This window comes from Chenopodium album, chromosome 23 (genome assembly GCF_948465745.1).
Source record: "Chenopodium album chromosome 23, dcCheAlbu1.1, whole genome shotgun sequence".
NCBI lineage: Eukaryota > Viridiplantae > Streptophyta > Magnoliopsida > Caryophyllales > Amaranthaceae > Chenopodium > Chenopodium album.
This window is the reverse complement of record NC_137856.1, coordinates 36278167-36304498: the sequence shown is the minus strand read 5'-3', so window position 1 is coordinate 36304498 and position 26332 is coordinate 36278167. Positions and strand designations below refer to the sequence as shown.

Genomic DNA, 26332 nt, shown 5'->3' with positions numbered 1-26332 from the left:
TTATTTACAATGATTAGACATTTTTTCTCTCTATTTTTATGTCAAAATTGTTACAAATAATATGAAACCAGGTAGTAAAATGATTGTTATGTTAAAAATTAAATGTGAAAGATAAAGGGAGAGGTAGTAGCCAGGCCTGATTGTGATAAAATTGGAATCAAGGAAGTGATGAAGTTAGCTAAGTAGGCATGCAGGCAGTACGTATAGTAGGCGCAGGAAGTTACACAGAGAGATCAACGGCTATTACGTGCTTTACACGCCATCAGTAATCAGCATGACTCTGTCCTTCAGAGCTTCTGACATACTATACGATACTCCTTTGACCGCCACTGCTCACCTTCATTTTACCGTATATGTACCTTTTTTTTTTACCATGCTACTCGTACTCCGTAAAAAATAAGTTACCCGTTAACATTTAACTCTTTTTAATCTACAGCTACATACACTACTTTACTTTTCCTCAAAAAAAAAAAAAATACATACACTACTTTACAAGTAATTTCGTAAATAAATAATACGAGTATCTTTTTAATGACACATTCTATTAGTACGCAGTATTACGTTTTGTCAATGCATAAATTTTCTGATTAATTACTTATCATATTTATTATGGAGTATAAAAAATACTACGTAATAGTAATATAATTTACATAGTAATATAATTTACATTGAGACGATAACTTGACTTCCAAAATGGGCGTTAATTGAAATTTGCTAAAGTGAAGTTGATTCAATTACATCAGAAAGTTCAAGGCTAGCTATGTAGGCAAGGTAGCCTATGCATATGAGTGATGTGAGTCATATGACCATGAAGCATGAACAGGCTACAGGAGTACAGGGTCGTCTTATATGACTTTCAACAAATTCAATTTATTCTTTCTCTTCTTTATGTTTTCTTTTTCGTTGTTTTACCCCAATTTGACGTTAAAAATTAAATCAATCAAATTATAAGTATGGTGGAGGAAAAGAAAAGGTAAAAGGAAGAGAAAAAGAATAACAATTTTATCATTTTTTTAAAAAGAAAAAAATATTACGGTAAATTAAGGATTTAAGGAAATTGAGTGAGTTTTGAGCTTTAGAAAGTGGGTTTCCAAAAGATTGACCAAGTTTCTTTATTTTTTTTCTTTTTCTTTTTCTTTTACCCTTTCTCTTCTTTTGTTTTTCATGCCAAAAAATTAAAATTTGCTTTTTCCTTAAAGTTATTTTTAGGCATATATGCTCAATAAAGAAATACGGAGTAATATTATTGATACAAGAAGAATTATCTGTTCTATATTAACAATTGAATGTATTTCAGCAATAGAACTTGGGGAGTTTCCCCTTTTTATTTAATCATCACATATATTATTGTACAAAATAAAAGAATGAAAATCATTATTTAGTACGGAGTACAAACTATTTCAAGAAGAAAACTACATTATGAGTTTATTCATAAATTGCAAATTGACATTCGTTGGTGATTTATATCAATCAAATAGTATAATCATATGAAATCTTCTCACTATAGTTAAGCCCTGTTTAGTTCGCCTTATATTTACTTATTTGAACTTATCTGATTTGGTCTAATTTGATCTGATCTGATCTGATCTGAATGTCAAATATGACCAAACTTTGACCTTAAATATACCATAATCTATACGGAAAATATATATCAAGTGGGGTCTTGTTAGATTCGTAATACTCCCTCCATTTTTTTTATATGCATCACTTTCCTTTTATGAGTGTTTTTTTTTATATGCATCACTTCTATATTTGGTAAAGTTATACTATATTTTATTATTTCTCTCTCTTACTTTAAACCCCACTCAAATTATTTTATCATTTCTCTCTCTTCTATGTCCCCACTTATAAAATATTCTCTCTCACATATTTTCTGTTTCATGGTGCCCATCATACTTTTATTATAATAATTTATTTACCCACTCGCAATATTATATTTATCTCCTAAAACTATGTGCATTCCTAATTGATGCATATAAAAAAAACGGAGGAAGTAATAAGTACTTTATTAATATGTGATTTTCAGAATTTTTTTCATTACGAAATTAGAGATATTTATCGATAAAAAATTGCACATAAAACGATGATCTGATCTGAACCTATTTTTTCTGATCTGATCTGATCAGAACTTATTTTTTTTGAAATAAAGTAAACTAAACAAGGCCATAGTGTAAGCAATAAGAAGAATAGAAAATATTAATACGGAGTACAACTTATACCATGTTATGTTAGAAGACTAGAAAATAACCTCTATATGTTAAAAATATGTATTGCAAATTATCGGTATTCCGTAGTATTTTGAAAGTAAAGTTTAAATTCATAAATCGAAGCATCAAATGCATAAAAACAATCATAAGGAAAGCTTTAAACGAACTTAGCTTGCCATTCCCAATTCCCATACATAACTTTGCATTCACCCAAAATAAGGCTCATGGAGAAAGGAATATATTACGGAGGACCACGTATTATTACTAATGTCTTGTTAGCCGATTTGTGGTAATTTGTTTGTTGCTCCCACTTTTTATTACTTGTGGTCATCAAAGGGTCAGTTCTCTTACGTTGAAATTCAATTCAGTTCAGTTCAACTCAGTTTAGTTTAGCTCAGCTCAGTTCAGTTCTTAATTTCCTTCTCTTATAAAATATTCATTTCAGTTGAGTTCAGCTCAGTTTAATCAATGAGAACATGCCCTAATTTATCTATATTTTTCTTCCTTTGCTTGTAATTCTTCCTTCTTTATTTCTATGTAATACATTTTGAGTTTAATAGCATTCAGGTTCTGCTTTGATCATATATTGTAACTTGTACTCGTGGATTTTATTTAATGTATCTCATGATATAATTTCAAAATATTTACTCAACATGTATGATGTTACATAAAGTATTCGGCAGTGTGAGTTTGTGACTCAAGTCATATGTCTCATTAAAATGTCATGGTGGATCACGGACTTGAAAGAATAGTTGACGCTCCATTTCCAAAACATAAAAAGAGAGAAGTCGTATATACAAAAGCTCATTATGATCATCATTAACAAAACAGAGTTAAAAGCTTTACAAGACGACTCAAGTGACCTAAGCTCACTCGTCACTCATCCACTGGTCATCATCACTCCTAACAAACTACTCTTCTATTCTCTAATTTCACATTTTCACCAAACAAAACCTTGTAAATTTCTCCCTCAAATACAGAGATAATTCACCAAACTGTATTTCCTAATTATCATTTTAATTAAACCCTAATTATAATTAATTAATTATGTTTTGGGAGAAGGATTTTCCCGCCTCTTTCTCACTCTCAAACCAAACAAACAAACAAACAAAAGTTTACAGGCATCACCACTAATCTAATCATTTCTTCAGCTTTTTTTTTGTTCTTCAGATTTTTTCTGACACTTGAATTGACTTCTCATGTGATGGATCACTGCTACATCTCGATAACGACGAATGTCCTGCAATATTATTAACAATTTCCATTAGTTTCAAATTCAAATTACTCACTATAATTACATTTAATTAATCTTAAAAATTGAATTTAAATTTAATTTAATTAAACTATCCTACCTTTGGAAGTGGTGAGAGATCGTTTGCAGTGTTGAATAGCACCTTCAATGCCGTCACAAGGATGGTCGTTTTTCGCCGGAAAACTCGCCGGCGACGGAACTCCGATCATCGCCGAAGATGATTTGCTCTTTCCTAGATGCTTACTCTTTGCCTTGAATCGACTAGTTTGCTTTTCTTCTTTCTTAATTAAAGGAATCGGCGTCGTTGTCGACGGTCTAGTCGGAGAAGCGACGAATTTCTCGGCGTCGCTAACCTTTTTCGAGGTTTTCGGCTTGATGAGATTCAGGTATTTTTGAACGACGTCTTTCGAGAAACGTTTCGACGTTTCAACAAAAGCGTCGGAACTCTGTTTCTCGATCTTCGGACTACTGGCAACGCTTGAGTTGTTGCTTCCACTGCGAGTGAACTTCGGAACGATTGAACCGTCTTCAATTCGGAATTTCACAGTTAATAAGCTTGAATTGCTGCGTTTTGGGGACGAAATCGACGAAACACTCTCCGTTTCAAACACATCCTCAACGCGTTTCGATTTTTTGTTGAATTTTTCGAACATAAACACTCGAAGCTTCGGAGAAGCTGAGCGAAGAATCGAAATCGGAGATTGAGGTTTGGACTTAATTTTCGGCTCAGATTCCTTCTCTTCTCCACAATTATAGAAGTTTTCTGATGATTTTTTTGAGCAAGGAGTAGAGAGAGAAAATTTGGAGTCGGAATAAGGTAGAGTGAGCTCTAACTCGAAGAAAGAGTCGTCGTCATCGTCGTCGCTTAGCTCGGTGAGGTGGTCGGAAATGGTGGAGTCGGCGATGGTTTCAGCGCTATCAGCGTCGCTAGCGGTGGTTCCGGCTGCGACTTTAGAAGTGTTTGATTTCCAGAATTTAAGCATTGTTAAAACCTCCATTTTAGGTTTTTGAGTCAATGGTGTTTGTTTGAAGAAGGGAAGGAGACAGGAGAGAGAGATATTTTTTGAATTGCTTTTTGATGGCCGTGTAGGGAAGGGGAGTGTGGAGGGGAGTCTTTATATAGGGGAGAAACAAGGAGTATCTCTCCCTTTTTTTTTCTTTTTATTTGGGGATACATTTCCTCATTCTTTTTCTTTGGTGTGACCTTTTTTATTATTTTTTTTTAAAATAAAAAAAAACACATGAGGTTATTAGACATTAAACAATACAGAGTTGTAACTTCAGAGTGTTACACCAAGCAAAGTTTTAATTTCCTACCCTCGGCTTTGCATAAAAAAAAAGAGCAAATGTCTATATAACCATGTCTTCTCTAAGCATCCATGCCATAAAAGATAAATTTATGTAAATTGTAATGACCGATTATATAGGAGATGGAGTCCCTCCCTCATCCCCCACCCCCCCCCCCCCCCCCCCCCAAGTGGTTAGGCATTCGGTTCTTTATTCTCTTAATTTTGTGATTGGATGGAGGTCCTCCCTGTGTATGTACCTTACAATTTTTTTTTTTAAAAAAAAGACCCACAACAGTCGCTTTCCTCCCCACCGAAAACCTTTAAGACATGCATTCATTTCTTCATGTGAGATCAACTGAGCCAAATCAAGGGTTGCTTCCCCAATATCGCCTTAAGCTCCAAATTCTAGTACTTGCAAACAGTACACCACCCACTTTCGGTCGCTGATTTGGTGTAACATTAAGGCTTCGTTGTTCATTTGAGTTTGTTGGAAATTATACTTGCAAGAACTTTTATTTATTTATTTTATTAATGTATAAAATCAGTTGTAAAAGTGTTAATATCTTTAATTAACTACATATAAAAAGTATACAAATGTGTTGATAAAATACACATTTAGGCGAATCTAACAATAAATCATATGACCATTGCTTCATATAAATCTTGTATCATTAAATTTTATTAATATATGATTTAGGTTCTATTGTAACTCGTAATTAACTAAAAAAATGATTATTTGTCATCTAGAGTCCTTTCTCATGATGCGTTAATAAAAAAGATAGGCTACTCCCACCGTATTTGATAGCGAGTAAATAATAATAATACCCGTAAGACTTTGTATTGTACGAGGGTAGATGACTCATATGTACTTCGTATTATATAAGGGTAGATGACTCATCTATACAATAATCTAAAAACCTTTTTTGAACATTTTGATAATTTATTTTGCTAAAGAGGGGTTAGAGCCCGACAAGGTAAAATATACGAAGTAGAATACTCCGTAATAATCAGCAATGAGCCAATGAACAATATGTGGTAAGGCCATGCCACACTTATATTCCCTCGAGAGAGAGAGAAAAAAAAAAAATATCATCCATTTAATTCTTGTGGAGGTATAAGCTTGTACATTGTTTAACATTAAACTTGTTCCCTTTTACAGGTAGATGTACCTCGTAAGGCATTGGGAAAGGAAAATGATTACTGTAATATACATGTGTAGTTTCTTTGTTTAATTAAGGATGTGTTTTATTTATCTAATCTCACCTTATTTAAAAATTTTAAAATGTGCAATATTCACTAGATTTCACTTATCTGAACATATATGAAATTAACTTATTTTAATTGTAACTATGACTTGGGTGATTCATATTAGAACTTGTTTTCAATGATCAAATCGTATTTGATCTGAATTTATTAGACTTTAAATAAATGAAAGTAATAAGGTAAACAAAACAACTCTTAGTTGAAGACTTGAAACACTCTCATTTTGAGCACGTTCATTTCAATCATTGATATATTTGATTAATTATTTGCAGGAAAATGGTATTTTGAAAATAAAAGTGAAAGCAAATCTAATAATATTGCACTTGATTATGGTTTTTCTTGAAATTAAATTACTAGGAAAAAAAATAGTGAATAAGTATATGAATAGTGTAAAGATCAAAGTGTTTCATTATTTCATCTTAAAAAATCGAAGGAATTGCATGACAAAATTACTACTGCGTATTTATGTTATTTTCTTTTAGTTGTTCCTTTTTTATTAAATATGTACATTAAGTTTTAGACCGTTATTATCCTTATATTATCTGTCGATTATAAAATATTTGTATTGAAAAACATGGGCTAACACAAATCTAGCAAGATCTAGCCATTGATATAACTAAGCACAGAATCAATAACACTTTGTATCTAATATTCGTAACAACAATTGACAATAGATTGCATCATAAATCTCCAATTCACCCTATGCGCGCTATTAAAAGTAAAAACCAATCTTCAATTCATTATTAAATACTAGTAATAAAATAATAATGTAATGAATGCTGAATTGATGATATAAAAATGATCATTAAAGAATTAATATAACAATAAAAAAATATGAAGTAAGTAGTGAATAAGGAAAATGTTGGTTGCAGGTAAATCTCGAAGGGAGTGTGTCTAAGAGGAAGACAAAGAAAAGGGTGTAAAATGGGAGTTAGATACAAAGTACGTAATGAAAAGGGAACAAGATATTACGAATTAAGGAGTATTTGAGTGAAGACAAAGTTAGGGATACCCGGCTACGTTACTCTCGGACTTTTTGTTCCTTTTTCATTTTACGGCTCATTCCCCTATTCTAATCCCACCTCTTCCATTTTCTTAACCATACAATTACATAAGAGTTGCGGACCTTCCATAATTTTATTTATGTGAGGCCTAGGTTTCAATTGAATATATAACCCTTCTTCTTGAACTAAGTTAAAGTTTTCAATCATTATAGCTTATCGTTTAATTTGTATGTGTCGATTAAAGACGCTCATTATATATTTTACAGTAATTGACAGAGTGACAGCTTTTTTTATGACACGGCTCTAGCCTACGTATGTGTAAGCTCCGCCTTTATTACAATTGCGCAATTATGCAACCGATTGATAGAGTTTTGGCTTAACAAGATGTAAAGGTAAAATTGTTAGCTTGATTTTCGTTTTTGAGTGAAAGAGAAATATGCATTATTGTCAATTGCGTCACTAATAATTTTTTAATGTTCTAAAATAGAGAGGTAATATAGTTAAAGTGTATATTACTAATGGAATTCATTACAATGATGTTTCCTAACTAGAACGTCTACAAGTGGGGTGAGGGAGAATTTATATACTCATACTACAATCACGATGAAAAAAATTACACCAACCTATTGTATCACTCAATTTTCTTACTCTTGATCAGTCAATTAGCCAATATATAATTGTGAGTAATTCTCTTATAACCCTTTTTTTTTAAAAAAAATATTATAAGTCTAATCTTTCGCCATTATTGGTTCAAGTAGGAGAAGAATAATAATGTATCAACCCTAATTAGGAATTTATGATGTAATATAAGTTAAATCAAGTGAAGAGTTATCTATCTTAATTGTTTTTTATAGTATATATTTTCTTTTTTATGTATGTGGCCAATTCATCATTTCTGAACATGCTAATAATACAAACATTCAAGTACACACAATGTATTAACCAAAAGACAACATAATGGAGTGCATAGATGAGCTAAAGGAAGATTAGAGTGGAGAGGAGATAAATGAAGATCAACATTTTTTGCGAATCAAATTTGCAATCTGAAAATCCATTTTGGGTAATTAATATGTGAAATGGCATATACGAATAGCAATAAATGAGTAATTGGACAACATAAGTGATGGGCAAATGGTTGGTCCATTGGAACTTGGTTGTCCCTTCACTTATTCAAAATGAGTCGCAAATGAAGCTGTTACTTGGCCATGCCATTACGCCTTCTACGTGGATGTTTTCATTGCCATGGCAAAATGATGTTGAATATTGCATGCTACTTACGTACACATCTAATGGTCGAATGATACTTTGTCTAGAAGATTCTCCCATCGTGCTACACATTGTATGTACGCGTTATGTCGGTCTCAATCTTAATGTGCGTATTTTGTTGGTCTCAATCTCAATGTAACTTTTCAAATATGTAATTTTTTACTCCAATAAGTTATTTTAATATGCAATTAAAGATATCTAGATTTTTAGAGTAGTTATACATGAACAAAAAATTTTATACATTACGGTCTAATATATATTTTTTTTGATGCACACGAGAAAATTATGGACTTATGTGGTCTAATATGACTTGAATATTATTATATCTAGTTTTATTTTTATCAAGAAAAAGTAGTACTGAGTAACGTATATGAAATAAGTGGAAATGACAAGTTCAAAGTTAAAGCTAATATGTTTATGATAAGTTAAATGAAGCTCATTAAATATAATCGGTACAATAATAATATTTTCCTTATTCAAAACATTCCTTAATATGAACTTTGTACAGCGAAATGAAATCCTTATCATCACCAATCCAACAACAAAAAATCAGCATAATCACTCAAAATAAAGAATTAGATTCCTAATTAAGCGTACCAAATACCAATCCCCTCTCGATCTCTATTACTCTATACAACATCATTTAGAATGGTTTCTTCTTCGAAAAAATAGAAATGTATCAACATCAAAGTCCCTTTCTCAACTTTTCTGATGGTAACACTGTATGCAAAATTATGAAACAACCAATTAATTGCTCATAAATGCGGTATACGTCTATTTGATTAATGCCATATATTTCATAAACCTCCAAGAGTCCAAGGCAAATGTACTTGTTAGGATGCCTTTAATTTGGTACATCAAGTGACCTAGTACAAGCAAGTTAAAACCTAATTGCATGTCGTTAAGTACAAAGTTTGTTTTTAGAACTTCTAAAAACCTAATTAAAAGTACACCCCTATTCTTTTGTTTTCTCTATCGACTTAACCAACACAGTGTTAATCTTTTAAAAAACTTTGCTATACACCGAGTCATCTTGTTTGTTTTATGTATCACATTAGTTTTAAGACCTTTATTTTTGGAAGGTTACAAAGACTGTCATATCGATTAGAATCCTCTCAATCTCTCGCAGGTCAACCTGTTTTCTCATGCATTGGTAAAACAAAAGAAGCTTTCTTTACCTTCATGTTTAGCTCTTTCTTTTTTGTACACTTTTCCTTCTTCTATTTAACTTTTCTCCATCCTAGTACTGTACTAATTTAGCTAGGGCAGGCCAATTGGTTGATCGTGGTACCGCAACATCAGCACAACATGGGTAAAAGCCATAAATTTATGAAAAATTAAACCCCTTAATTTTCAAGATTAATGGAGAATGGTCCTTTGACATCGCCAACAATAACTCGAAATCTTGAATGATTTTACCGCAATCTACAAAACGAGTTTGGCATAATCATCAATATTTGATTTCCACCGTATAAGAACAGTACGTCATAAGAATCATAACAAACACACTACTCTTGTTCCAATAACTGTTCGCTAGTGACCTGCTAGCATATGAAATTACACAAGCTCTTACTAGCAATATTTTTTAAAAAAATTTTAATGTACACCAACAAATCTCGGATGTATACATATTATATATGATTTACGCTAGAAATGTTCTAATGGCATAAAAAAACTTAAATTAGACACATTTGTATAAGCGGTACATAAATACATTTTGTATGGACACAAAAAATTAAAGGATGTACAAGTCAGCAATTTTGGATACATTAAGCATAAATAAAATTACATGTGCATGTTAGAATAACAATGTTTCACATATGTACACGATTTTAAAAAGTAGTGAAGGGGAAGTATCGGAGTAATTAGGTGGGCTATTATATATATTTACTCGTTCTCTCTATATGCACTCTGGTATAGTGGTATGTCATCAATCATTTTTCAATAAATGGTCACCAAGCCACTCGAGTGGAGTGGAATACAAGTTCAAGACATTCAAGAATTGAATATACTGTAGTACATTAATTGGTGTACCTAATAGATTTTGACTATAGTACACTAATTTGAAAGTTTGAAACTCGAGTCAATACTGAATATAGACATTACTTCATGGTGAAACCTAAAGCTCAAGAATAGTCTAGTTGTAAGTACTAATAACAACCAAGTGAGTAAAAACTAGTAAAAAGGTTAAGAAGAAGAGAAGAGAAGAAAATTCCCAAAAGAAGCCAAAGAAAGTGAGTAAATATGCGTGTGTGTCGAAAGAAAAGGCCAAAAAGAAAGAAAAAGATAGAGCTCCTCAAAATACACCAATTACCTAATGAAATGTCTCTCCTTTGCTTTTAGACTTTAGAGAGCACCCCTTCATTTATTTGCAGAATATTTTTATACACTTTCACAAGCCAATTACTTTCACCATCAAAAGCAGTTCCATCATTTTTTTATTTACTCCCTCTATCGATTCATATTATTTGCGACATACTTGTAATCATTTATATACTACGTATAAATATTTATCTTTACCCGTTTATAAAAATACAATGTTATTGTATTGTGTAGTAATGTTTTAGTACATTGTTTTATTGGTCTCAATTTATATTTTATAATTATCAGTTTTTTAATACTATAATTATTTTTTGATTATATATATATTTGTGATCAAATTGTACATTGATAGTAATTGTGTTAGTAAAATTGTTGCAAATATTACTCTGTATGAAACAAGAGGACCTCCATATTAAGTTATTGCCCTCCCCAAAAAAAAAAAAGGTTTGACCTAAAGCTTTTCTTAGGCTATTTAGACTCAAAATTAAAACCTTAAAACTTTAAAATTTTGCTCTAAAAATAAAATAAAAAGAGCTTTACAGTTATTTGTAGTCCTACTAACCTATACTTTGAAATTCCTTTATTCAGCCTTTTTATCCTTTCGAGTTATTTAAAGGTAATTTATCCATTTTGACTCAAAGAAAAGAGGAGGTATCCGAAGTTGTAAAGTCCACCTAGCTATTCTATACAACATGCATTCGTAAATTGCACTTTAATTTTAGTCTCCTAGCTTTAGTACTAAAGATAAAGAAATAAAGAGCATTTGTAAAATGTAAATAATTTTTCATACTTGTTAAAAGATAAATTTAAAGGCAAAGGGGCTCAAAGGAGCCTTAGCAAAGAAAGAGTATGTAGTAAAGTTGATGTGACCAATTTCTTTTACTCCTTTATAGTTGGAAATTCATTTTTTGAGTATGTTGTTTATTATTATTAGAAGGTAAATTGAAGTGTTAAACTAAAAGAAATCTGTATTTAATTTACAAAAGCTTATGAAAAGTAATTTTCATACATGTGTTTTGCTATGAGAGTTTGAGACTACTCTTATAGAGCCTTAGTAGGTGTATACAACACACTTTCTATGAATAAAGTGTATTGTGTACAAGTGATCTCTAGATATGTACTTGTATATGTTAGTTAAGACTCTTAAGAGTTAGCCTTGAATTGATCATGCTTCAAATTTGCAAAATAATAACATTGGTAAGAAGCAGTTATGATTAATGTACTATGCGCTTTGACGTTTCATACATATAGTTATTATACTAAGATCGATACTATTCTGTTCATGGTTCACCTTATTTACATTAATTTCAAATTTAAAGCCACTAATTTAGAATAATTTATGAAAAATAAAGGTACATTATAACTACCCAAAGTACGATTTATCCAAACTAATTTCTATTAAGTTCATGTCTACAAGTTCAATCATGTAAAAATTAGCTAGATGAATAATCTACAACTTTTATTCCGTAATGCTATAGTTTATTAGTCATACAAGATATACTTCATTGGAAAAGTTTTCTACCTATTCAATTTGTCAATAATACATTTGTAATAATCTCACTAATACTTTGTAATTATCTAAATGCAATGATAAGAAAGAATAATTCATCAAAAGAAAACAAGTGAGAAAGAAAAAGCTAAGAATGAAAAAAGAGCAAAAAGCCCAACATTATCTCGTGAACAATTGAAGACTTTGCTATGGGTCGGCTAGAGCTGTCTCCTGGCCATCATTTTTTTCGTCTCACTAATTTTTATATAAAAAAATATTAAATAAAATAAAACAAAAATAGAATAAAATTATAAAATAAGATAAATTCAAATTGGTCAATTAGATTCATGGGAAAAATCTATCAATCAAACAACGATTTCACGGACTCATATATTATGGACATAATAATCATTGCAATCAAAGATTCTATGCCCTCAAATTCATGATGATGAACAAAGCCAAAGCTACAATTTGGATTTAATGGCCCCCACAATTTTCATGGTTAGTAGGAGTAACAAGTTTCTTTACCTTAGATAATTCTCTCTTTATATTTGTTTATTTGTAGGTAAGTTAGGGAACATCAACAAGATAATCGATAGTGGTAGTTGGTAGTTGAATTTATGTTGTTGGATTAAGATTGATGATGCTAATTAACCATACTATTATGATCTAATTATATCTCTAGCAAGCAATTTCGTTGATTTCGGGTATGTGTATCGCGTAATTATAGTTACAATGAGTAATAATTTCAATTCAAATTAATTATTACGGATTATATGTATACTAAATTTAATTGATTTTGGAACTCATTTATTTATCATTTTAATGTATCATCATGTAAGGGATTCAATTTACTTGTACTCGTACTATGTATAAGTACACTCATGTCATATTATGACATCACATCATTAAAAATTTATTTACATAATATGACATTATTATAGTCAAGTCAAATCACTTTAATACACTTATATGACATCATTATAAATATATAACATCACTAAAGTCACATCACATCATATTATTACACTTATATGACATTACTACATTTCCATGAATTTAAAATAGAGGCAAAACTCATTCTTGGTACTTTATGGACATCTATATCAGTGTCTTATGGTTTCAAACCTCCTTATATGACCCATGAGTCATCAAACACATTCAATTCATTTTTTGAAAAAATGTCAAAAATTGATCCGAAATCATGTATTATAGCCTTCAATTTTGGACAATTTTCCACTTATTTTGACCCGAAAATAAAAATTGTCGAGATGCTTACCATAGAGCCTAATACACCCCAGGAGTCTATTTGGGTGGGTGCAACCATCCAATATGCCTTTAAATAGTCAATTTACCTGTTCCAAATTTGCACTAATTTCGTGAACTCAAGCCTACCACGAACATTTATGACAACATATAATGGTCATATATGGTTCCAAACGGCATTATATGACACTAAGATGTATCCACTAGGATCTCACAACCTTTCGCAACCAGGCCTCGTAACCTCAAAAATTCCTCAAAAAGCGTGGATAATAGCCTTTAATTTTGGAATTTTTTGAACTTTTTTCACCCAGAAATAAAAATTGCCGAGATGTTTCCCATGGTCCCTAATACCCTCCGGGAGTCCAATTGGGTGGGTGGAACCATCCAATATGCCTTAAAACGGTCAATTTTTCCGTTCGAAACTTGCACCGATTTCGTAAATTGAAGCCTTCCACAGACATTTTTTGACAACATATAATGGTCATATATGGTTCCAAACGTCATTATATGACCCTAAGATGCATCCCTTAGGGTCTCAAGACTTTTCGCCACCGGGCCCTGTAACATCAGAATTTTCTCAAAAAACGTGGATTATAGCCTTCAATTTTGGAATTTTTTGACCTTTTTTCGACCGGAAATAAAAATCGATGAGATGTCTACCATGGTCCCTAATACTCTCCGAGAGTCCAACTGGGTGGGTGGAACCATCCAATTTTTCTTAAAACGGTCAATCTACTCGTTTTCGTACACGCCTCTTGTATTGGCTATGTTTGTCTTTCCGAGAGTGATGATGGAATGATGGAGTATATTTTATTATTATTTTTTTTTTTGAAAAATCCCACAAAGGGGAACCAGATTTGTAAGTAGCCATTATTAGCATTTATTTTCTATTATTCTTACGACCTATTTCTATTTAAAGAATAGGCAGTTTGGAATTAACTTAGGCCTTGTTCTTTAGAGCTGCTCTGCTTTGCTCTGCCCTGCCCTGCCCTGCTCTACTTAAAATTAATACTTAATATTGAATTATTATAATAATAATAATTAATATTTAATAATAAATAAATAAATCATATTTAATAATAATAATAATTAATATTTAATAATAATAATAATTAATATTTAATAATAATAATAATAATAATAATTAATATTTAATAATAATAATAATAATAATAATTAATATTTAATAATAATAATTAATATTTAATATTTAATATTTAATATTTAATAATAATAATAATAATAATAATAATTGATATTTAATAATAATAATTAATATTTAGTAATAATAATAATAATAATTAATATTTAATAATAATAAATAAATAATTAATATTTAATAATAATTAATTTTTAACAATAATAATAAATAAATAATATTTAAAAATAATTAATTTTTAATATTTAATAATAATAATAATTAATTTGTAATAATAATAATAATAATTAATATTTAACAATAATAAATAATTAATATTTAATAATAATAATAATTAATATTTAATAATAATATTAACATTTAATAATAATAATAATAATAATAAATATTAATATTTAATAATAATTAATATTTAATAATAATAATAATATTATTAAAAATTAATATATAATAATAATAATAATTAATAATTAATAATAATATTATAATGATTAATATTTAGTAATAATAGTAATTATAATAATGATAATAATAGTAATTATAATATTTATAAATAATAATAATAATAATAATAATAATAATAATAATAATAATAATAATAATAATATCTGCTCGGCTTTGCTCTGCTCGGCTCGGCTCGGCTCTGCTCTACTTCAATCTGCTCTACTCTACCCAGAAGCTCAAAAGAACAAGGCCTTATTGTAGTTGCTATCAGCTATTGATTGTTCTATAAAATACTCCATATTAGTTAGTTACAAGTACTAACTTAATTTATTAAGACGTTTTCATAATAAAATAGATCACGAAAACACAATACTAAAACGTACTTAGATCATGCGCAAAACAAACTAGTAACTGTTATTCAATTTACTTTGTTGAACATCATTGTATGAATTTTTTACACTAAAAGTTATTCCAAAGGCAATGATTAAAACCCCTAGCAAGTTTTAAAATTATAACCAAATTGCGCATAGTGTTAGTAAATCTATATCATTTTTATGACTCTCACTTATTTCACTATCCATTGAAATGTAAGACGGATTTTGCTTTTTATTATCATGAATATGGCATGGTAAAAGTATGTTAGAAAATTGTAACTATGTGAGTTTTACCTTTTCTTTTTGAATTTTCTTCACTTGATGACGTATGACCTACATAAGCATGATTATATTTTTAGTCAAATCTATTACTATTAGGCAGCAATCTTGAGCCTTTTTATTTCAATTTTTTTTAAAAAAAATAAATTTATAGCTGTAATATACGAAGTATGTATTAAAAATAGGTTTATTTTATTTTATTTGTTTTTCTAACACAGTATAGTTAAATAAAGATGCCCAATCCCCTAAAAAAAAAAAAAAAAAAAAAAAGGTAAGATGGCCAAATAAATAAAGTATGAATTATTGCATTGCAAGATTTTTAGATTTTTACTGCTCATGTGATATGGAGTGGGGTTATAAATGAAAAAACCATTAAATGATAAAACACAAGTTTTGAGCCCATGTAATAAATGTTGGGCCAATTGATTAATTGGCAGGCCGATTATACAGCTCAATTATTGGGCTAGACACTCTCCGAAACATGTAGTGATTAAGTAGTTATAACTAACAACATTAAAGGCCCAATTTATCCGAGAAGGCATATTCTATTTCAGCATGTCCTACTTCCTTGCAAAATATGAGCATATGCCAATATTCCATGGCATTATCATATTTTGTTTAGAAAAATCCGATGTCTATTTCTTGATGATAATATGAAAACATACTACAAGTATCATCTTCAAAACACCTTCATCTTCCATCAAAATGAGAGAAAGAGAAGAAATTCGTTTTCGGTTCCACGACTTTGGAGTTATTTCACCATGTTATTGGTAAGTCCAAGTTACAAAATGATTTATGTATGTACAATATTTGGTAGAAAATCTTATAGGATGCTCTCTGTTATACCTTTTAATCTACGACGTACTGAGTTGCATCTTCTTTAGTCATGTATGTTTACATTCGTGTTGTATCATTGTTGAGATTTTGATAGAATGATGAACTGATGACTTTGGTTTAAGTCCTTTTTATTGAATTTTAGCTTTTACAAGTTTGGACACTTTAGAGTGATTTTTGGAACAATCTTTGAGAACATATATATTGGTGTTCTACCGACCAATCTTCTAGATGATGAGCTTGATGACCTAGATGCAACCTCAATAGCTCATGTACACTAGCCAAATACAAGTTATACAACTAGACAAGTACTGTATAACTGTAAACATATTTTGGGCTAACTGACCTATTGTATTTAAGGTCTAATTTAATGGGCTAACTAACAGCCCAACCCATAAAAGGAGATGGAACTCATGGAAGGGTATAATTTGCTTGTGAGGCTGAGCAATATTTTTTTTAGTTATTTTATTTTATTTTTTTTATGATTCAAAAAAAAAAAAAAAATTATTTTTTTTATGTGCATTTTGACCGATATAGATGGTACAGTAATATTTTTTTTTTTTTTTTTTTGAATAGGATATAGATGCTAATATGAAATCCCATACATAACACAAATGGAGGTCAAAATAAAATATGTAAACTCCTATATTTTAAAAAGTTTGAGATAACTCGTATAAATAGTATATAGACAATTATATCCTCTAAACTATTTTATATACTAAATTACATTTTTTTTTTTTTTTTTTTTTTTTTTTTGGAGAAATACTCTTATTAATGTTTATTGACTCTTTTATAAAACTCTTTAGAATATTGTGCACATTTTACTCCTAAAAATTTTTGTTTACATATTTTCCCTAATCAATACTACCAAGTACCAACTATTAACGTGACATAATTCTAAACCAAGAAAAATTTTCAAACATAACTGACTATGCGCACCTGTTAACCATTTGTAAAAGTTAAATTGAAGCAAATATTTTGAACCGAACAATTTTTTAAAGCCAAACAAAATTTTGTCTAATTCCCAAATATTTTACTCCACTAAAAAAAAAAAAAAAAAAAAAAAAATTCACAAAATTTGGATTCCTAAACAAAATTTAATTTTGTCAACCAAAAAAAACCTAGAAAAGGGTAGGCAAATGGGGAGCAATGAGTGCACCACATGTAGATCCCACGACCCCAAAAAATATACTCTTTCTCTCTTCCATTCCATTTCCATTTTCCATATGCCACTCCTTAAAATTCCACCCTCCCACGTGTCACCTCCTCCCTCAAATATCTCCCCCTTCTCAAAACTCCGTCAAATCTAACACCGTCAATTCACTCATTCCTCGTTTCTTTCACCCTCCAACATCCCACCCATCCCCCTCACATTCTCCCATTCATCCTCCATTTTCTCTCTCCTCCTTTTCCTCCTTCCTTCCGCCATTGAAGCAGCCATGTCCGACCTTCCTCAAGAACACCATGAATCCTTGATGGATAAGATCTCTGATAAGATTCACGGTCACCATGATTCTTCTTCGTCTTCCTCAGATGATGAAAGTCATGACAAGAAGAAGAAATCCCCTGTTTCTTCTCCTTCTTCTGCTCATGTTCCTCCGGCGGAAGTTCTTCCTGAGCCTGAGGTTTCTGCTGCTGTTCCTTCTTCTACTTCGTCTAAGATCTATCGCCTTTTTGGCCGGGAGAAGCCTGTTCATCAAGTTCTCGGTGGTGGCAAACGTTCGTTTCTCTCTCCTTTTCATTTTCATTTCGATTCATTTTAACTTTTTTTATAAGATTATCGTTTTTTTCTATTGATTTGTATGCTGTTTAAGGTTGATTTTAATTTTATTGGAATCAAAGGTGCGAAATAAGGAAATTAATTTAGTTGATGATGTAGGTTTAAAATTTGATTTCATGATTTTGGCGTAAAATTGACAAATTAATTTGGTGTTATTGTTGAATTTCTGTTTAGTTTGATATCTGTAGATTGGAATTTTGTCTGATTAATAGTGTAATAATAGATTCTTATTACAAAATTAGTAGATTGTTCATTATAAAACTCAAGTATTTGTTTCTACCAGATTTTTCATTATAAAAATCAAGTATTTGGTTTCTGTATTAGAAAAAAGGTGGTGCAAAAGTATGGTGTAATTTTTGGGAATTGAACAATTGTTGGAGTTAGATTAAAGTATTGCTTTATTTATTTATTTTTTATTTTTATTTAATGATTTTGAGGAATTGTTGGAGTTAGATTGCTTCTAGAGTATTGCTTAATTAAATTGACTTTTTGTAAAAAGGAAATTAATTTTTTTGCCTTTCATTTTCACCTTTTTGATCATCTTCATTTGCTTGTTCTGTTGCCTTTTCGTGTACCGTATGCTGTAATCTTTTTGCACAACCTGGTCTATTTTGAATACAGAAATTCTTTCAATCCATCATCTTTAAGTCATATCTTGTTGCAAGGATTTCATTGTTCACAATAAATGATATTTTCAGGGAATTGGGATAGGTCAACATATTGCATTAGTCTTTTGGAGGGTGCCTAAACAGTTAGACATATTGACATGGTAGACAAAGAAGAATAAGAAGAAGAAGGCGGGGTTGAAAAGGAGTTTTGCCAAGTTAAAGTGAGCTATGATTACTGTTGTGGAGTTGATCCTTGGTTCTGAAATATGTACCGTTGTTTAATTTTCATGACTATTGGTCTATTGGGGTAATTTCTTGTTAGAGTACGCTTAAGAGATCATTACTTATGGGTAATTTCTTGTTAGAGAATGCTTAGGAAATCATTACTTAGAAATATCCACCAGAGGGTCCATTCTTAGGTGTAATTGGGGTTATCCTTGATTAGGTACAATTTTGGGATGTATATGCTAATTGGAGGTATTCAAGGAGTAAATCCTTAAAGGACTGAGTCCACTCTCTAGGATGCGGTAGCCTTTTTTTTTTTTCTTGGGAAGGGCCGGGGGTATACTCCATGGTTGTTCGGTGTGGCTGTAACTTGACATGGCTGTAAGGGTTAGAGGGGAGGATAATGCCTTTAGAAAGTGATTGACAAGAGTCTTAGACAATCTTCTTCTAATCTATAGATGTCTATAACCTGGAATCTTTACTTTCATGTACTTCCTGTGAGTTTTTTTTCTTTACTCCAACAAGTCCAACTTATGTTTTGTTTTTGTTCACCTCTAAGTTTGGAATGATTTGAACTTTTGGCTACAGCTGCTGATGTTTTCCTATGGAGGAACAAGAAGATTTCTGCCTCTGCACTTGGTGTAGCTACTGTTGTTTGGTTTGTTATTGAGTTACTTCAATATCACTTGCTGACCCTGCTCTGCCACATTTTGATATTTACTCTTACGGTCCTTTTCCTCTGGTCAAAAGCTTCTGCATTTCTCAACAAGTAAGCAGTGTGTACATTGCAGTTGTCCACCCTTGCTTTTAAGAATCTTCCTTCTTAACTTTGTTGTCTTGTGTTGGCTAGGGCTCCTCCAAGTATTCCCGATGTTCACATTCCCGATAATGCTCTCAGAGAATTTATCTCAGTATTAAGATTTGAGATCAACCGAGCTCTTTCTTTGCTACGGGACATTGCCTCTGGGAAAGAGCTTAAAAAGTTCCTCGCAGTATGTTTATTAAGCTTTTCTTAATTCTTATTGGTTACAATGGTTTCTCTTCATCATATCAAATCTTATGTGCATGGGGTATGATATTAAATATAGTTGTTCAGAGAAATTGGATATAATGGCATAAGCAACTGACAATGTTACCTCAATTCACCTGGCAGCTCAATTGGCTTGTCCACATTGTTATGCTAGGGAAATTCATGCTCTTATACAATATTGCAAAGTTTTTGGGATTATGCCATATATGTAGTCGTATTTCCCATTCCTAATGGTGTCTAGCAATGCTGATTTCTTTTTTTAACAGCTTATTGTTAACATTTGAAACTGATTTGCTAACAGGTGGTAGCAGGCTTGTGGGTTCTGTCAATCGTAGGAAGTTGGTTCAACTTCCTGACTCTTGTGTACCTTTGTAAGATACTTGTTTTGACAAACTTCATGTATGTATAGTGGTGTATATACATTTAACGTTTCTCTAACTAGAGTGTGTTTGGTATTTGAATCAGTGTTTGTTCTGTTGCACACCGTACCTGTGCTCTATGAGAAGTATGAGGACCATGTAGATTCTTTCGCTGAGAAGGCATCAAAGGAGCTCAAGAGGCAGTATGCTGTAGCCGATGAGAAGTTCTTGAGCAAGATTCCAAGAGGGCCCTTGAAAGACAAGAAGGCTGCATAAGGTGATAATTTAGAGCTAGCTATGAGTCGACAAGGTTCACGCTGATATATGCCCTGCTGCTGTTGTTTTTTTGGGTAGAAGTTTCAACTCTCTATGTGATTTAGGAACCCTTGTTAATTGTTTTTCAACGTATATGATATTTGAAATGAACCAGGTGCTTTGTAAGATAGTTCCTAGTCCTGGATTCTGTTTAAACACCTATAGTTTCTAGTATTATGTTCAGTACCTTGCAATATTATAGGATGAAGTAGATGAACAATAATGTAATTTTGTACTTTCATACCCTCGATTATGCCTTGCTTTCTGTCTCTCCTTTAATCCTCCTGCATGAGCTGGGTTTAAGGAGCAATGTTGGTGAATAAATATCCAGTAAATTTTTGATCTTTTTAGAAGAAAACTATCAGATTTGTGAGATTGTTGGTCAAAACCCCTTTTTTATTAGGGAGAATATCATAAGGGATTGAAGATCGGGATCCATATTTTGCCTTTTACTTTGTACTCTTTACACTGATGCCAATTTTCCAAGTCTGTTCGTCCACTATAATCTTACAGAAGTATTTCCTTTGAAACAATAAAGGAATCCTATAAAATTTCTGCAATTTTCAAAAAAACAGTGAGTTATTTCACGTGTATGAACTGTGAAGAGTAAGAATTATAAATACAGCTGTCAATTCGAGTATTCAAGTCGGGTTTAAGTCAGGTCAAATTAGGTCTCGGGTTAAAATCAGGATCATCTTATATCGGGTCAATCTAGCTTCTGATCAGGTTCAGGACAGATCAATTTCAGTTCAAGTTATAACGGGTCGTTCACCTTTTCGGATATAGGCTGGGTTCAATTCGAGTTAAAATCATATCGGGTTCAATTTCAGGTTCGGGTTGTGTTGAGTCGGGTTGGATGGGTTAACAAGATGGTAGATTCAGGTTGGGTTAGTGTTGAATCGGGTTTTGGTTCAAGTTCAATTCTAATAAATATCGATGTGGCCAAGTTGAACTATATAATTACGCCTTCCATAATTTGATCAAGCATCATCAATATTTTATTAAACCTATATACCAGTAATAGAGAACAAAAGGTATATAAGCTGAACAAAAGATTTTATTAATTCATATAGAGGGTTTATAGAATTATACCAGTACATAAGCTAAATAAAAGGTATATAAAATTTTATTAAACCTTCCATGACTCGAGTTCAGGTTTTAATTGGGTCGGGTACTAGTTCGGATTTGGATTGTTTTCGGGTCGAATTAAATTGGATGACGGTTACTATCATGTCGGGTGCAGATTCGGGTTCAGGACATAAAGTATTGGATCAACTCGGATTTCAGTTAAGATCAGGTTAGGTTACAGGTCACTAGTTTCACCCCATTGTTTGAGTACAGGCAGGGTTCAGATCATTGTCGGTTAAGGTCGGGTTCTCGGGTTGGGTCAGTTTTTCACAGCTCTAGCTACAATCCACACTTTTTGAGGAAATTTTGAGGTTTCCGGGCCCAGTAGCAAAAAGTGTTGAGACCATAGGGAATATATCTCGGGGTCATATAATGACGTTTGAAACCATATGTGATCATTATATGTTGTCATAAATGTACATGATAGGCTTGACTTTACAAAATCACTACAAGTTATGAACGGGTAAAATGACCGTTTAAGGGCATATTTGTATAGTTCCACCGACCCAATTGGACTCCCAAAAGATATTAGGGACCATGGTAAACATCTCGGCAATTTTTATTTTTGGGCGAAAAAAAGTCAAAAAATTACAAAATTGAAGGCTATAATCCATGCTTTTTGAGAAAATTTTGAGGTTTCGGAGCCCGGTGGCGAAAACACTTGACACCCGAAGGGATATATCTCAGGTTCATATAATGCCGTTTGAAACCATATATGATCATTATATGTTGTCATGAACGTCCGTGGTAGGCTTGAGTTTGCGAAATCTGTACAAGTTTTGAACAGGTAAAATGATCGTTTAAGGGCATATCGGATGGTTCCACCGATCCAATTGGACACCTGGAGGGTATTAGGGACCATGGTACACATCTCGACAATTTTTATTTCCGGGCGAAAAAAGTTTGAAAATTTATAAAATTGAAGGCATCCACGCTTTTTGAGGAAATTTTGAGATTTCGAGGCCCGGTGGTGAAAAGCCTTGAGACCATATGGGATGCATCTTGGGGTCTTATATTGCCGTTCGAATCCACATATAATCATTATATGTTTTCATAAACGTCCGTTATAGGCTGGAGTTTGCAAAATCAGTACAAGTTGTGAACAGGTAAAATGATCGTTTAAGGGCATATCGGATGGTCCCACCGACCCAATTGGATTCTTAGAGGGTATTAGAGACCATGGTAAAAATCTCAACAATTTTTATTTCCGGGTGAAAAAAGGTAAAAAAATTACAAAATTGAAGGCTATAATCCATGCTTTTGGAGGAAATTTTGAGATTTCGAGACCCGGTGGCGAAAAGCCTTGAGACTATAAGGGATGCATCTCGGGGTCATATATTGCCGTTTGAAACCGCATATAATCATTATATGTTGTCATAAACGTCCGTTATAGGCTTGAGTTTGCGAAATCTTTACAAGTTGTGAACGGGTAAAATGTTTGTTTAAGGACATATCGGATGGTTCCACCGATCCAATTGGACACCTGGAGGGTATTAGGGAACATGGTAAGCATTTCGACAATTTTTATTTTCGGGCGAAAAAAGGTCAAAAAATTACAAAATTGAAGGCTATAATCCATGCTTTTTGAGGAAATTTTGAGGTTTCGAGGCTCGTTGGCGAAAAGCCTTGAGACCATAAGGGATGCATCTCAGGGGTCATATATTGACGTTTTTAAACCACGTATGATCAATATATTTTGTCATAAATGTCCGTTATAGTCTTGAGTTTGCGAAATTAGTACAAGTTGTGAACATGTAAAATGATCGTTTAAGAACATATCGGATGGTTCCATCGACCTAATTGGACTCCTAGAGGGTATTAGGGACCATGGTAAACATTTCGACAATTTTAATTTTTAAGGTCAAAAAAATTACAAAAATGAAGGCTATATAATCCACGCTTTTAGAGGAAATTTTGAGGTTTTGAGACTCGGTGGCGAAAATCCTAGAGACCATAAGGGATGCATCTCGGAGTCACATAATGCCGTTTGAAACCACATATGATCATTTATGTTGTCATAAATGTCCGTTATAGGCTTGAGTTTGCGAAATCTATACAAGTTGTGAACATGTAAAATGATATTTTAAGGGCATATCGGATGGTTCCACTAACCAAATTGGACTCCTGGAGGGTATTAGAGACCATGGTAAACATTTCAACTATTTTTATTTCCGGGTGAAAAAAGGTAAAAAAATTAAATAATTGAAGGCTATAATCCACACTTTTTGAGGAAATTTGAGGTTTTGAGGCTCGGTGGCGAAAATCTTAGAGACCATAAGAGATGCATCTCGGGGTCATATAATGTCGTTTGAAACCACATATGATCATTATATCTTGTCATAAACGTCCGTTATTGACTTGAGTTTACGAAAAATCACTACAAATTTTGAACGGGTAAAATGATCGTTTAAGGTTATATCGGATGGTTCCACCGACCCAATTGGACTCTTGGAGGGTATTAGGGACCATGGTAAACTTCTCGACAATTTTTATTTTCGGGCGAAAAAAGGTCAAAAAAATTTACAAAGTTGAAGGCTATAATCCACGTTTTTTGAGGAAATTTTGAGGTTTCGAGGCCCGGTGGCGAAAAGCCTTGAGACCATAAGGGATGCATCTCGGGGTCATATATTGCCGTTTGAAACCACATATGATCATTATATGTTGTCATAAACGTCCGTTATAGGCTTGAGTTTGCGAAATGAGTACAAGTTGTGAATGGGTAAAGTGATAGTTTAAGGGCATATCGGATGGTTCCACCGAACCAATGGGACTCCTAGGGGGTACTAGGGACCATGTTAAACATCTCAACAATTTTTATTTTTGAGCGAAAAAAGGTCAAAAAATTACAAAATTGAAGATTATAATTCACGTTTTTTGAGGAAATTTTGAGGTTTCGAGGCCCGGTGGCGAAAAGGCTGGAGACTCTAAGGGATACATTTTGGGGTCATATAACGCCATTTGAAACCACATATGATCATTATATTTTGTCATAAACGTCCGTTATAGGCTTGAGTTTACGAAAAATCACTACAAATTTTGAACGGGTAAAAGGATCGTTTAAGGTTATATCGGATGGTTCCACCGACCCAATTGGACTCCTGGAGGGTATTAGGGACCATGGTAAACATCTCGACAATTTTTATTTCCGGGCGAAAAAAGGTCAAAAAATTGCAAAATTGAAGGATAATCCACGCTTTTTGTGGTAATTTGAGGTTTTGAGGCCCGGTGGCGAAAATCCTTGAGACCATAAGGGATGCATCTCGGTGTCATATAATGCCGTTTGAAACCACATATGATCATTATGTGTTGTCATAAACGTCCGTTATAGGCTTGAGTTTGCGAAATCACTACAAGTTGTGAACGAGTAAAATGACCGTTTTAGAGCATATCGGATGGTTCCACCGACCCAATTGGACTCCTGGAGAAGATTAGGGACCATGATAAACATATCGATAATTTTTATTTCCGAGCGAAAAAAGGTCAAAAAATTACAAAATTGTATGATCCATACTTTTTGAGGAAAATTTGTGGTTTTGAGGCCCAGTGGCGAAAATCCTTGAGACCGTAAGGGATGCATCTCGGGGTCGTATAATGCCGTTTGAAACCACATATGATCATTATGTGTTTTCATAAACGTCCGTGGTAGGCTTGAGTTTATGAAATCATTACAAGTTGTGAACGAGTAAAATGACCGTTTAAGGGCATATTGGATGGTTCCACCGACCCAATTGGACTCTCGGAGGATATTAAGGACCATGGTTAATTTCTCAATAATTTTTATTTTCGGACGAAAAAAGTTAAAAAATTACAAAATTGAAGGTTATAATCCATGGTTTTTGAAGAAATTATAAGGTGTTAGTTTGGGTTTAGACTTTAGATTGTTGTTGGGTCGGGTATTAGTTTGGGTTTAGATTGCTGTTGGTCGGATTAAATTGGTTGACAATTACTCTTAGGTCGGGTGAGATTCGGGTTCAGGTCAAAAAGTATTGGATCAAATCGGTTGTCGGTTAACATCAGGTCAGGTTCAGGTCGGGTTACAGGTCACTACTCTCACCCTATTGTTCGGGTATAGGTTGGGTTCAGATCATTGCCGGTTCAGGTCGGGTTTTCGAGTCGGGTCAGTTTTTGACAGTTTTAAATATGAGTCACATTAGTATAAGAAGCTATATATCCCACTGTGAGGGGGAAATAAAAAATTTTCTTTGTATGACCAACAAATTTTTTTTGCTCACTTTCTAGAAAGTGACACTCCATGAGAATTGCAAATTCAAGGAAAGTATAACTTCTTACATGCAACGGACCAATATAATGGTTGGTGACCAACTGACCATCTGACGGTGTTTTCATTTTTTCACATAAGATATCTACTTCTATGACTTCGTTTCATAACTTGAAGCATGTCATTGAACATGGTGGGTAGCAGGGTTGCTTTCTGACTC

At 32.4% G+C, this 26332-nt stretch overlaps 2 protein-coding genes across 2 annotated transcripts; one reads left to right on the top strand and one right to left on the bottom strand.

The window, feature by feature from the left end:
- Positions 1–2878: 2878 nt before the first annotated feature.
- Positions 2879–4531, bottom strand: LOC145609069 (membrane-associated kinase regulator 5-like). The gene is made up of 2 exons (XM_081664638.1): positions 3560–4531; positions 2879–3447 (listed from the first exon to the last, which is right to left on the bottom strand). Exons 1-2 carry the CDS (start codon positions 4455–4457, stop codon positions 3374–3376), a joined length of 972 nt encoding a protein of 323 aa, XP_081520764.1. The 5' UTR covers positions 4458–4531; the 3' UTR covers positions 2879–3373.
- A 13205-nt stretch (positions 4532–17736) lies between these two features.
- Positions 17737–21109, top strand: LOC145607655 (reticulon-like protein B1). The gene is made up of 5 exons (XM_081663246.1): positions 17737–18167; positions 19650–19830; positions 19912–20053; positions 20393–20462; positions 20557–21109. Exons 1-5 carry the CDS (start codon positions 17888–17890, stop codon positions 20724–20726), a joined length of 843 nt encoding a protein of 280 aa, XP_081519372.1. The 5' UTR covers positions 17737–17887; the 3' UTR covers positions 20727–21109.
- Positions 21110–26332: the final 5223 nt, after the last annotated feature.

Coding starts and splice junctions, on each gene's coding strand:
- LOC145609069 (XM_081664638.1), bottom strand. CDS start 4,457: ATGGAGGTTTTAACAATGCTTAAATTCTGGAAATCAAACACTTCTAAA. Junction 3,448..3,559: donor ATCTCTCACCACTTCCAAAG/GTAGGATAGTTT, acceptor ATAATATTGCAG/GACATTCGTCGTTATCGAGA.
- LOC145607655 (XM_081663246.1), top strand. CDS start 17,888: ATGTCCGACCTTCCTCAAGAACACCATGAATCCTTGATGGATAAGATC. Junction 20,054..20,392: donor AGCTTAAAAAGTTCCTCGCA/GTATGTTTATTA, acceptor ATTTGCTAACAG/GTGGTAGCAGGCTTGTGGGT. Junction 20,463..20,556: donor CCTGACTCTTGTGTACCTTT/GTAAGATACTTG, acceptor TATTTGAATCAG/TGTTTGTTCTGTTGCACACC.